The sequence below is a fragment of the Artibeus jamaicensis genome, unplaced genomic scaffold (genome assembly GCF_021234435.1).
Source record: "Artibeus jamaicensis isolate MK-2021 breed Jamaican fruit bat unplaced genomic scaffold, CSHL_Jam_final scaffold_474, whole genome shotgun sequence".
Classification (NCBI taxonomy): domain Eukaryota; kingdom Metazoa; phylum Chordata; class Mammalia; order Chiroptera; family Phyllostomidae; genus Artibeus; species Artibeus jamaicensis.
In genome coordinates, this window is record NW_026522046.1 from 30673151 (window position 1) to 30687853 (window position 14703).

Sequence of the window (14703 nt, forward strand, 5' to 3'; positions counted from 1 at the left end):
CAAAAGCTGACAAATAATGATCATTGCCTAGGATTGCCCCTTTGGGGGAAAAAAGGGAAGAGTCACTACCAGGAAGCACAATTCAGCCAGAATCAGAGGAATGTAACTCTAAGCTTTAGTAGCTTAGAGTTAAAAAGAATATTTAGTTTCATTTGGCTGATGTAAACGCACACAGTATGCCTGGTTCATCCAGACGTAGTTGGAACATGTCTCTCCAGGTCTTGGAAGTAGGAGAAACCACAGTTCTGCTGGGGCCTCTCATTGACATGAGAGTAGGGTGTGGCTCACTAGAGAGTGAGTCACCTCCTGAGGACTCGGGAGGTGAAGGCCTTTTGAGAATCTTAGGCCCCAGCTTGGAAGAGAAGACATCCCAGAGTCGAGAGACAAAAGGGAGTGTATGTTTGTTGATGGAGTCAGTTATTCAGGGCTTTACTTGAGAAAAGGATCAGATACGCCCTTCGCCCTTCGACAAAGTCAGCAGATGTTTACTGAGAGGAAACTACACTAGAATAAAAACACTTACTCTTCTCATGCAGACACCTCTCCTGCTGCAGAGCCTTAAATCACACAAACAGAAACACCCTGTTTTTAAGAAACAAATGAGTGAGAAGCCCACCCTCAGCTTCCTTTCAGTATTCTACTATGTTTTTAAAGCATTTGCGTTTTAAGGGAACTTGGGCTTTCCACAAAGGGTTATATTTTTATTTTATAATGATGTTCTAACCTGGAGTCTAGTGAAAAGAAGAGCTGAGAATTTTAGAAATACCATTAGAGATAATTTCAGTCCTGACCTAAAGAAAGAAGTACATACCAGTTCTGGGAGAACATCCCTATCTAGAGAATGCTTATCAAGATTAGACTCCCCTTTAAACAGTAATACATATTTAAAAACGTGAAAAGGTATGTCAAAACATGGAAAAATGGAAAGACTAAAAGTTAGTTATAAATCATGGGACCCAATCAACAAATGCCAGGTGATTCCCTGGCATTTGGCAGCAAAGAACTACTGTGATGGAGCTGAAGTGTTTTTAAGTTCACCAGATAACCACTTTGTGGTTTTCTTCCCACTACTCCCCTTAGGTTGCTAGGCAGATTCTCTTCAAGTTACAGTTGAAATACTCAGAGCACAAAGGAAATGCAAATCTTTTCTTCCTGCCCCTGGTTCCTGACTCCTGTGCCTTATGCCCCTCAGGAGTCTGGTGAGCTTCTACTACCTGAGCACCCTCTTCACACATTGGGTATTTGTGCAGCTAGAACACTCTCCTGTGCTTCCCCCAACATGTTCACTCAGGGCAAGAATCTGAGCCTGTTTGGTAGATTAGGAAGAATACATACTACAATTTATGGTGGTTATTTTGCAGAGTGTTTTGCAGAGTGTTACTACTGAGTGTATTAGAAATATTTTCTGGGTGAAGGTGTTGATTGGTTATATGGTGAACATCTGAGCATCATTAACTTCTAATGATCTACATGACACACTGTCCACAATGGAACAGTGGAGATTTAGGGCACATCCAGGACCCTAAGGTTACTTAGATAATGACACATTTTCTACTTATCCCTCCTCTCCCTGTCACCCTCCCTAAGGAAGGAAAGAGTAGCTTCCACCGTCATTAAGTAACGCAGAGTACAGACTTTGAAGCTGGCCTTTCTGAGGGTTGATATCCCACTTTGCCACTTCTAGCCATGTGATCTTGGGAGCCCATATAACCCGTGTCCATGTTTTATTTCTCTAAAAAATACAAATTAATATTACTGTATACCTCATAATGTTGTGAGGAAATAAATATCCATTCACACACATGTGTACTCATACATGTTATTTATTTATATTTATATTTATATGCATATATTCATTTAATCCTGTGATATGCATGTAAGAACTAAGACCTGTATCTCCTAAGGTAATGTCTGACACATTTTAACCACTCTATAAGTGCAACTGAATTAACACTGGGAAATTGAACTCATTTAACTAGTGTTTGAGCTCTGTCTGTCAACAAGGAATATTCCTCACTCTCTAAAGCAGTCTTTCTTAATTCTATTCTTCTCTTACAAAATAGAATCAATTTTCTTATTTTTCCCAAAATGTTAGAACGAATAACTGCATTAAGGGAGTAGTATGTGGCACCTTAAATCCCCTGCATAAAGCTTGTTATTTAGAGATGTCGTGCTTGCTCTTCTGAGATAGATAAGAGAACTAATGGGCATGGGTTTCCCACGAATTGAGACCACAGTCCCAGAGTACAGTGAGACTACCAGAGTTCCACTTTCAATATTATCTCAACCTTTGACATTTTAAAATATCATTTCCGCAGGGCGCATCCACTGATTTTAAAAAGAGAGGAAGTTGGTGGGGGGATTAGAGAGAGAAAAGCATTAATGTGGGAGAGAAACATTGACTGACTGCCTCCTATATGTTCCCAGATCAGAATCACTCTGCAACTCAGGTATGTGCAACTGGGATTCCAACCTGTGACCTTTTGGTGCACAGGACGATGCTCCAAACCAACCAAGGCACACCAGCCAGGGCAAATTGGCATTATTATAGTTACAGTTTAATCACTATTTAACATCTGCCTATTATTGTGGTCCATTTGTGTAAGAAATCTGAGGGAAATTTTCAACAATTATATCTTTATTAATAATTTATTAATATAATTATTTATTAATAATGATATCTTTATGGTTAATTTTTGTCTGTTTGTTAGTTGAATTATTTGTTGGATTTGCTCAGTTGGAAATGAGAATTGTTGATGAGAAAAGGTAGATTAACTAACAGATCTGGCATTCTCTTTTTAGATACAGAGTAAAGAATAATAGATTAAACTATGTGCTAGTTATTCTTTTATAAAGAAATGTCAAAGTATACAATAATAAAGACCAGTGACAGTAATCCGAGTGAATAGAGAGACAAAATAATCTCAGAGAGTAATATATGTCATGAAGCTATCAGACAAGTGGGCTTAAGTTTGACCTGTTTGAAAAAGGAATGGATCAGACACTGTGGTAGGCACAGGACCGGCAGAACATAATTTTAAACAGAGTGATGATGAAAGGCTTTTCTGAGAAAGTGATGTTTGAGGAGGTAAATATCTGAAAGAAATGGGAGGGTTATTGAAGACAAAGAAAGCAAAGTCTCTGAGACTGGAATTTGAAAAATAGCCAAGAGTTCAGAGTAGATGGAGTGTAGAAAGCAAACATCAGATGAATTAAATGTAGAGATAAATACTAGCCTGGATAATGTGTGTGACCCAGCAGGCCATTGTAAAAACTAGTTGACAGTCACTGTAAGGATTTACCTTACAATCTGCCTGAGATGAGAAACCTTTGGGTGATTTTGAGCAAAAGAGTGACATCTTCTGTCTTCCATTTAAAAAAAAGAGCCCTTTGTTTGGTGTTAAACATAGGATTTAAGGAGGCAGAGTAAAGCCAGAGAGAACAATTAGGATGCTATGGGAATAATAAAAGTGAAGAATGATGGTGTATCATACAGGGTACTCACAGTGGAGCTGTTAAAAATGGTTGCATTCTCCAAAACTATGAAGGTGCAACCAAAACGATTTGACAAGCATCAACACATGCCAGAAAGAAAGCTGTCAAGTTTGACTTCAATGTTCTTTTGACATGAGCCAACAGGAGAAATTTGGGGGTTTCCGTTTACTAAAATGAGATAACCTATGATTGATGGTTATTTGATGTAAAAAAAATCAGAAATTGAAATTTCAGATGCCCTTTTATATCTAAATGTTGTCAAGTAGGCAGTTGGATATGTATTCATCTGGAATAGAGAAAAATCCAGGCCAGAGATGTGAGCTGAGGTCATCAGCATACAGACCAGGGAAAGCGTTAATACCGGGAGCCATCCCAAAGAAGTGAGTGCAGACAGACAAGTTCAATTCCTGAGACTGAAAGCACTCCACTGAGAAGAGTTCAAAGGTAGACAAATGCAGCCACTGAGATTTAGAACAAGTTGCCTAAGAGGTAGGAGTCTAAGATTCTTTGATAACCTGGAGCCAAGTAAAGAAAGTGTTTTAAGGAAGAGAGAATGACTGATTGAACTTAACAATGTAGATACCATTATTAACCTTGAGAAGACAATGTTGGTAACTGATGAACAAAGCAGGACTAATTGGAGTAAATATAAAAGGGAATGGAATGAAAGGAAATAGAGACAGGAAGTACAGAGCACTAGTGAGTAAGCTGAAAGAACTATGATGTCAAGAAAGTTTAACTGCTTTTTGTTTGCTATTTGTTTTTTAAGATGTATGAAAAGAAATATATTTGTATGTTCATGGGAATGATGAACAGTAGAAAGGAAGAAATTGATGACGCAGGACTGAAAGCAGAGAACCCTTGGAGCAAATGCCTTGGGAATCCACAACAAGATGGAACCAAGCACACAAAGACAGGGAGACAATACTTACAAAGGAGTGCAACTCCTCAGTTCATCTACAGTAATAAAAGAAAGACTGTATGGGTGAGAATACCCGTGCTTGGGTCAACACAGGGTGAGAACTTGGGGAAGTTTGCTAGAATTACTTCGATTTTCTCAGTGAAATAAAAAGCAAAGTCAGGAGGTGGGGAAGAGCTGAGTAGGTAAGGACATAAAAGGCTCAACTGATGGCCAAACTGTAGTATGATTACTGAAAACCAGTAAGGGGACGTGTGGAGTTTGTAGTCTTGATGAAAGTGGGACATTTTAGCATGCTTCTTTGCTTTCATCAGCCATGTTTATCTGCAGAGGTGGATGTGCAGAGCGGACAGTGGGATGGATGTATTCAGGAAGGGGTAATAGCAAACAGGTAGACAGTCCAGGGAATTGATGGTGTACACAAGAGAGGGATTGCTCTGACTAACCATAGAACATATTTCAGGGGAGGAGGAGAAGAAATTATGTGAGAGAAGTGAGGAAAAGTGAAATGTTGCTATAATCAATGAAAATTTTAAGTCTCCTAGGTTTCAAATGAAATTTCACATTTTATTGAAATAGGCGGCAAAGTGGGAATGAGTTGGAGGGCTTGGTACGAGGACTATAGAGGGATCACTGCTGTTGGTCATGACACATTCCAGGGCATGACCCTGAGCATGTTTTATTGAAAGAGAGAACAAGACCATTGGATAGTTGGGAATCTAAGGTGCTTAAAGGACCATCTAAATAAATGCTGAGATTACTAATGCAGTCATGAGCTAAATAGTCAGTGAACTCCAAGATAAAATCTTGGAAGACATGAGGTGGAGCAGTGAAGGGCTTAGCAGAGGACTGCAAGGAGGAAGGGTTGTGGAGCTGTGGTCTGTTGCAAGTTTTCTTCTGTAAAGAGACAGATGATAAATATTTTAGGCTTTCCCAGTCACATATGTCCTTCTCCAAATTCTGTCCTTTCTTCTTCTTTTTTCCCAGGTACAATGCTTTATCATGTATAAACCATTCTTAGTTCAGGGTTGTATAAAAACAGGCAAAAAAAAAAAAAAGGAAATTGGCCCATAGGCTGTAGTTTACTGACCTGTGAACAAGGCTGGAGTTGGAGGGAATGATCTGTAAGGAGCGATAAGAAAGCCCTACCTCACCTACAGCTCTTGTGGCATCAGGAAAGTTAAGGGAAACAGTGTCTTCTAGTGCTATGTTTCAGTTGTTGGCCATTTAAGACAAGGGAAGGACAACAATTAAGGAGTCCTGTCCCCCCCCCCCCGCCCTATAACTCCTTTGCTGATTTAAATAAAGTTCAAATAAACATACCTATACTAATTTTTTAAAATGAACCTAAGTTTTGTTTTGAAAAAATACCTTAAAAGAGAATTGCTGGATCACTGAAAACTACCAGGATTTTTCATTTTTTTTGTTTATTTTTCCTAAGGGAATCACCTGTTTTGAAATAGCATTACTGCCATTAAATCTTGCAAAAAAATTAAACTGGTGTGAAAATGTTATCATTTCTTAACAAGATATAATGAAATTCTCAGAACGTTAGTTCCCAAATGTCAATAAATTAACTCTCTGGCCCATTCTTCTTATTTGTTTGTGCCCCGCCCCATGACTTTAATTGTCAAAGAGAATATGTATTAAATGTCACAATGCCATGGTTGATATTTGAGTAGTCAGCTCTCTGGTCAATAAGACATTTGTTTGCAAACGTTCACATTAGCTTCATTGCCTGTCACCCATGAAGAAGAAGCAGGTGGAACAACAGCAAGTACCAGGTTTGTATGAACCTAAGAGTTTATTTCAAAGACATCAACACAGACTTTTTTTTGTGTACATTACAGGGATGTCTAATTTGCAACCACAGATCGAGCCTACATGTTCACTGCGTTTAATATAAACCCTCTTATACAAACCATTCCAAGAAAGGCAAAATTTCTAACATCTAGATTTTCTGATGTCTTGAGATCTACTTTGTTTATAAAATATATCGATACATATTTTGCTATAGATTTTCACTTAGCCAACTTATATACTGATTTGCCATCCTGTGACTAATTTTAAATTCTGAAAGGAGAAATGATCCATGGAACTTATCCTCAGTGTGGTAGTGGGTCACCACGGAATGCCATGGTGGAATGCCAGCCTTTCAAAGTCAGGCGACAGACATGAGTCCATTGTCTCTTAAGACATCACACTGGCAGGTCATGACATGAGTCCGAGATAAACTATGCAACTTGTTGTCATCATCCAATAAGGGGATGCTCTCAAATTTAGGAAACCTAGATTTTTTTAGATACCTAGGAACTACCATAACTTGGATTATTATAAACATGTCCTTTTATAAATCTCCCAGGGAACAAGGAACTCCAATGAACAAACCTAGAGATGACTTGATTCCACAGGTATATGTTGGTGGGAAAGCATGACCCTCTCCAGTGATCCACCCACTAGAAAACATTCACCCCATGCATGACAATGCCTGATCTGAACAGAAGTAGAAAACGTGAATATTCTTGATTTGTTGGTATATCTATATCAAGGATCTGAAAGGCACGATAAATGAAAGACTGGGTTTCAAGTTTGATTTTGACATCTTTAGGGTCATCTATGAGCTGAGAAATGATTGAAAGTACTGGCACAAAAGTATTGTAATTTTAAAACAATAAAATAACTAATAAAATAAGCTATATATTAATGTATAATCTCAGAAAGACTTCAGTAATAATTGAAGTGTACCATCTCAACAAACTTTCAAATATTCAGAATGGCTTCTTCAACTAGATATTCTTTAATTGAAGAATATTTTTTAAAATTAATGTGTAGTTCACATACATTATTATATGAGTTTCAGGTGTACAACATAGTTATTCAACATTTATATAATGTACAAAATGATCACCGTAATAAATCTAATAATGACCTGTCACCATGCAGAGTTATTATGGTAGTACTGGCTATATTCCTTATGCTGAACATTATATCCCTGTGACTATTTATTTATTATTATTTTTAAGCATTTTTTAATTTAATTTTTGTTCAAGTACAGTTTTCTGTCTTTTACTCCCATCCCAGCCCACCTCCCTCCCATTTCCACCCCCCTTAGTTGTTGTCCATGTGTCCTTTATACTTGTCCCTGTAAATCCTTCCCCCTTTTCCCTGAAATTCTCTCCACTCTCCCCTCAGGCTGTGACTATTTATTTTATAACCGTAAGTTTGTACCATTCCCTCCCCTTCACCCATTCATCTATACCCCTTTCCTCTGACAACTATCAGTTTTGTCTCTGTATCTATGAGTTTATTTTTGTTTTGTTTTTAAAATTCCACACATAAGCAAATTATGACAGGGGCACAAAACCTATAAATTATTTATTAAAAATTGTGTGTTTATTCTTACATGTTTAAACTTCAATCGCCTTCAAAGATTCTCCGTTTGATGCATTACACCTATCGAGAGGTTTTTCTCTAGGGCTCAAAACTGTTTTTGAACTTGTCGATTTTGATGCCTTTTAGTGCTTCTGCCATTTTTTTGTCTCACCTCTTCCACATGGTCAAAACATTTCCCTTTGAAAACATTTTTCATGCTGGGAAATAAACAAAAAGCAGTTTCATTTTCTAGAAACTTTTTGGGAGATATATTGACTTTACACAGTTTTATATGATGGGTATTTAAAAATAAAAAGGCAAGTCACAATGCCTTGAACGGTGTTGCTCAGTTGCCGGGCGTCATCCCACAAAGCAAGAGGCTACCAGCCTGATTCCTGGACAGCGCACATGCCTGGGCTGTGGGTTCAGTCCTTGATCTGGGTGGGAACAAGAGGCAACTAATTGATGTTTCTCTCACACTCTGATATTTCTCTCCCTCTCTTTTTCTTTCCCTTTCCCTCTCTTTAAAAAAATAAATAAAATCTTAAGAAAAAAGTCATCGATTCGACCAATGTGCTGTCAGATGTTTAAGCCAAACAGGTGGAAACAGAATTGTGGTAACACAGGAGGACCACCTTCATCTGCGTGGGACAATGGGAAAATATTTGAAACCAAGTGAGGTGGAATGACATTCCTTTAAAACATGAAGCTGCAACTCCCTCATTTCCTGCTTGCATCTGCACTGCTATCCCCAAAATGTATCCAGCTAAACGCTGACTTTGACTCTTTTTCTCTGGTCTAGGAGAAGCCCCGATGCTCTTCTTATCCATCTCTGATCCTCCTACCTATACCCAGTTCTTTTACCAATGGCCTGAATCACCTTCCCTCTTCTTTTCGTTGGTGCGTTCCTTCATTGGTCCACACTTTCAGTCTATGTCTTACAGAAAACAGTGAGGTTCAGCTGCCTGCCACTAAACACAGGCATAAGACAAAGATTGGTTGGGAGGGGATAAGGTATTTATTAAAATGTCGTGCCACTTAGGGGAACAGGAAACTCCCCAGCTCTAGGCCCCTCTCTTCCACAACACACAGAAGAACCCATTTTTTGCCCAAAATATTGAAACCCCAAACCATGCCCAGAAGTCCCACTCCATCTTCTCTCACTCTGTGATCCATGCACAGACACATGGCCAGAGCACTCACCAGCACTGTATGCTGAGCAGCCTTAGATGCTGGGGCTGCATGGACAGAATCCCTACAAGACCAGCTGCAGAGGTGGGTAGTGGTCCTGGGCCCTGGAGTGGGAAGCTGTGGTGTGGTGATGATGGTGCCAGCCCCACACATGTGGACCCCAGGAAGAGCAAGTTGGAGGGCAGTCTGCCTACCAGCCTGGGGTTCCAGAAGAGCAGAAGAGGGGTTCCAGAAGGACAGAGTGGAACTTCAGGGCATGGTTTTGGGTTTCAGTCTTTTGGGGATTTCTGTGTTTTGTGGAAGAGAGGAGCCTAAAGCCAGGGAGTGCCCCTTTCCCCCAAATTGTGCAACATTTTGATAAAGACCTTTTTCCTTCTCACCAGCCTTGTGTTATACCTGTGTTCGGTGGCAGGCCGCTGAGCCCCACTTTTGATCAGGAGCACATTTATTTGTCTAATGTATTTATATTAATTACCTTCATTTCCTTTAGTTCTATGAACTTGCTGATGTATTTCTCACATAAAAAGAAAAACCGAAATTAATTCTTCTTTCAATCTCTCATTCACTTGCTTCTTGCTGTCACAACTAAGTCCCATTAAGGCCAGCAATCATTTCCTCACTTCACTATTTGGTATCTCCACACCATTAGGTACTTATTATTAATCTTTCCTTGAGAATCTTACTGCCTTTCTTGTTTTACCCCTTCTAGTGCTTTGCTGGCTGCTTATTCTGTACCCAGTACTATGTCTCTCTTTTCCAGGGACCTGACCTCACCTATTCAGTCATTCTACCAGAAGCAAAATAATCATCTTAGATTCTCTTTTCCCCTCTCTCTTTCAGCTACCCGCATCAAACAAATTTCTAGACTGTAACATGTGTTGTTTTTGACTAATTTATTCTATTTCTCTGGAGTTCAGAGTTCTTAGATTAGACCCTAGTCCAATCCCCATTCCTTTAGTTGACTTATATATCCAATTCATCTCAAGTAAGCATCTAAAGATTAAGCATCTTAGACTCAGTTAGGACAGTTAGGTGATTTTCTCAAATTCACACAATTGAGACACTTATCCCAGCACTCCACTTCTAAATATATTTCTCTTTCCACTGTAATTTTGTATCTTGAGAAATTTGCAATGTACGTGCTCAGTCTGGATTACCTTGGTCAATTATTTTCTACATTTATCACTGTATGTTTATATGTTTATATTTATGTTTATATATTTATCAACTGATCAGAGATTGTTTTCTTTTAGAATGGCACTTTCTAAAACATGGAATTATGTTTTTGCTCAGCCTTTAATCTTTTTGGAGCAAGATAGCTTGGACTTGCATTTACTTCACCACGTATTAAGTGTGTATCTTTATTGTCATAATATTTTTGCTAATATTTTTGTATTTGCTTTACACAGAAATATAACAATTATCTAAAAATTTCAATAACCATATTTCTACCATCAATCAAATCACCCAAGGATAAGTAAAATTGGTTTATAATATTTTTACCTTAAATTCTTCCACTTAAGTCATGTATTCAATGAAGTTCTTAGAAATTCACTCTTTGTATGATGTTGCCATTACCATCACATTGTGGTGTACGGTTAGGTTCTTTTGTTTCAATTCGTATTTAGTTTGATCATATTGAATACATAATTACCTATGATGAAAATTAGAAATTATACACTAAAGGCTATTAACTAATAAGTAAATCAATAAAGTCCACAGGATACAAGAGCAATATATGAAAATCAACTATGTTTTTACATTTTAGAGATGAACAATTAAATATAGAAATTACAAAAAATTATATCTTGCAACAGCCTCAAACATGAACTATACTTGCATAAATTTAACAAAATATACATAAGTACAGTTACATGAACTGTGTCTATTCTTGTTCAGTTCATATCCATTCATTCATTTGGCAATGGTTTTGCCTGTTTTATGTAAAGATATCTCCTGTAATAATATAATGATTCAGTTAAGCAAATAGTTTCAGTATGCTTACCTCTAATTCATACTGGCATGGCTTTAAATGCCGTTTTTCTGTTGGTTGTAGCACCATATCCTTTTCTAAGGTGGGCAGAGGATGAACAACTGGAGAAAACCAGTCATGGATGATTCAACAAAAGACTTTTTAAAGACTTTGTCTTCAGCCCTGGCTGGTGTAGCTCAGTGGGTTTAGCGCGGGCCTGCGAACTAGACAATCGAGGTTCGATTCCCAGTCAGGGCACATACCGGGGTTGCTGGCTGGTTCCCTGCAGGCCAGTTCCCAGCAGGGGATGCATGAAAGGCAACCATACATTGATGTTTCTCTCCCTCTCTCCTTCCCTTCCCCTCTAAAGATAAATAAATAAAATAAAAAAAAAAGACTTTGTCTTCAAATTATTGGGTATGTAATATTTCAGAAAGGCTCCATATATAAGTATACATAGAATTTGTAAAACTAGCAACCTATTTTATATAACACATCCTTAAATTTACTTATTTCTTTACTCATTTTCCTAGAATTATTTAAAAAATATTTATTGCTATGAGCCGATCTATGTATATGAACATGTATATGTGTTTACACACATATGCACACACACATATACATTGTTGTGTCATCTAGTTAAGCCACTCATACTTAAAGCTATTTTCTCATGTTGGCTTTTTGTCAACCTCAAGAATTCATTCAACCAACTTTAATTTAATTAAATTTAATACTGCTGTATAACTGACACATAACATATTAATTTCAGTGTACAACATAATGATTCAATATTTCTATAATTGTCAAGTGATTGCAGACTAATGAAGTTCAATTGTTGCTTTTGTCTGGCTAAAATAAGCTGTCACTATCCTGTAATGAAGTGGTTCACAGATTTCTTTAATATATAATTGTGTTACAGAACCCAACCAGTAGAGGGACCCTATCCCTGGGTGCCTACCAGGGGAAACTCCAAAGACAGTCAAAAAAGTCAATTTAAGTATTTGGCATCACAACTGCTACATAGATTCAAGGTGAAAATAATGCAAGAACAGAAATCTGCGCAACTGAGAAAGGCACAAAATCTTTGGTCCAAAGAAAAATCACCCTGTCATCCTCTGTCCCCGCTAGCTTCAGGCACCTTTCAGAGCCTGTGCCTCTTGGCCTCGTCCTACTTGCAGCGCTGTCCTCTTCCAGCGCTGCTCACGGGCCTGCGCTTTCAGCCCTTGGCGGAAGCATGCTGGTGACACTTGACATGCACAGCATGTGGGCCATCTTCAGGGTCACTCTCCGGAAAGGTACTGGACCTACCACTGACAGACTGGAGCCTTCTCCCCTTCTTTCTTACCTTTGCTAATGTCCAGGGCCCAGGACCTCCAGTCCTCAGGCAGGAAGAAGGGGAGATCCAAAAAAGGAAGTGGTGTTTCCCTCTGCTCCTGTTAGATGAACTCCCCCAGAATCCTTTATGGTTCAGCACACATGGTCCTGTTTGCCAGGTGATGCATGCGTGCTGCAGCTTAACCCCTCCCCCATTTCTAGGGATGGGGCCCCTCGTTATATTACTACGACAATTTATTTCTTATATTAGAAAAACAAAATCCAAAAAACTAACAACATACTTTATGGAGGTGCCTATGAGACAGATATCATCATGACCTGTTGATAAGAATGGAAATTGTTATAGTGCATTTTTTGCAATAATTCGAAGAATTATTTTAAAAATGACTTCATGGCTTTATTATAGACAAAACAAAAACTCTAAATGTTTTACATGTATTATCATTTCATTTTTTTAAAAACAGTTTCCACCTAAGTAGCCCTGATTAAACTATGGCTTACACACAAAATGAATCCCATGCAGTACACAAGGAATGAGGAGGATTGACATGTGATATGGAAACATCTATAGGATATATAATTAAAAGAAAAATGTAAAGACTGCAGCATAACAAGTATTTATTTTTCTTATACAAGCCAATCCAATATTGTCTAAACATGCTCAAACATGACTATTGACTTTTGCATAAAATTTTGAAATTCCCATTAGTAGAGAAAGTAAAACGACAAACACAAAATGCTTTAACTCTACTCCTACTGAAATCAATCATTTTAGAAATATAATCCAAATGCCACCTTGGTCATCTTTCAGTGGTCTGCTCTGAGATCATTCAGAGATATATTTAATATATCAGCAAAATTCGATAAGAAGCCAAAAGCATTTAGAACTTAAACAAAAACTGGAATTCTAGAAAACATGGCTCTCTTGGTTAATAAGTACTTTCACTTATTAAATATGATGCAGGTTTTATAACAGCATTAAACAGCATTATTTTCCGTTGTTCCTCAACATTATCTAAAAATGGTTTATAAATATAACATGCTTTGAGAACTGCTAATATCAAAAGTAGAAGGATTTTTTCCCCACACCGTAACTTGACTGTTTCTTCAGCAAGATAGTATTACACTTCAGTGCTGCAACTAAATAGACAACGGGCAAACCCGTCTATTTTCTAACCTCCCAGCAGCAGAGTTCCTCATTAGCACACCAGGTTGTGCTGTAGCAAGTATCAACGGGCAGTGTGGCTGGTAAGAGCTCAAGTGTCAGTGTGCACTTTGTAGCAGACAGTACTCTACTTGGGTAGGTTCTGTTAAATCTGACCACGTGATTGTATCTTCAGATAGTCATTGGATAAATATATGTGCAGCACCAACTTGCAGAAGAGTGTTTTAATTCTCAAAGAATCTGGAAAATAGTGGAAGGACATTAACCTTAGAAGACAGGAAAGCAAAGGGATTCAAACGGTGATTTGAAATATTTTTAATGATACATGCATCTCTTTTTTCTTATATCTTTAATAAAAGCCAAATATTTATACAGAAATTGAATATCTTAAGTGCTACACAGTGAGTGGAGAAGTTTGGAAACATTAATGGAAAACTTTGTTGCAAAGGTAACTTAGAGTCAAGTCTTAGAAATATCCATTGTTTGGTACACTGGAGAAAGATTAAGAAACTTGTAAAATAAAAGGCACTGAAGCAAGCTTTGTAAGTCCAGTTTTTAAAGTACATTTCTCAGATTAATGTATAACTTATTATTTAAAGAAATCAATCTTGGTTAATATGTAGATAATCTGTATTTACACAATGTTAAGTAACTCACCAAATAATATTAGAAATGAAAACATCCTAGGTGTGTCCTTAAGGTAATTCTGCTGACACTAGTGTAAGCCTTTTTTCTCACTGTTTTACTTTCTAGAAAATCAGGGGGGAAATCTGGCTACCCACCTTTTTCTATGTTGTCAAGGGAATTCTTGCATGGAAGGTAGGTCCTATAAAAGTAACAATTTCAAGTTACAGCAGTACTTGCCCCAAAGAAAATCAAAACTGAATGCTGTATTTTACTAGAACTCTCTTGACATTAATGCTCTTGAACAACCGCAAAATTTGAAAAACTCTGACCTGAATCCAACTGAAGACTCCTCACTTACTAATGATCAGTGGGACTTGTTTTACCTACCGTGTACAGAGAGATGGACTCATCCGCATCTCATGGAGAGTTGGTTTTCAGTCCTTAACTACCACAGCCAATTTGGACTATATCCCTTTGCTTTTTTATTGTTTTCAATTATTCATTTAATACATATTTATTGGGGACCTATTATATGATAGACATAGGGGTAAGTGCTGAGTATACAGCAATGAATAAGAAGGAATTATATTATTGCTGTGGACTTTGGTTTTCCACTCTCTGAAATAA

The 14703-nt window shown here is 37.8% G+C and overlaps 1 protein-coding gene across 1 annotated transcript; it reads right to left on the reverse strand.

Moving 5' to 3' along the window:
* Nucleotides 1-5871: 5871 nt before the first annotated feature.
* Nucleotides 5872-7074, reverse strand: AADAC (arylacetamide deacetylase; the record flags this gene model as incomplete). Its single annotated transcript, XM_053657746.1, is given in 4 exon segments — nucleotides 5872-6701; nucleotides 6703-6805; nucleotides 6807-6891; nucleotides 6894-7074. Coding segments are annotated over 4 exon segments (645 nt in total), but the record flags the coding sequence as incomplete, so codon positions are not given.
* Nucleotides 7075-14703: the final 7629 nt, after the last annotated feature.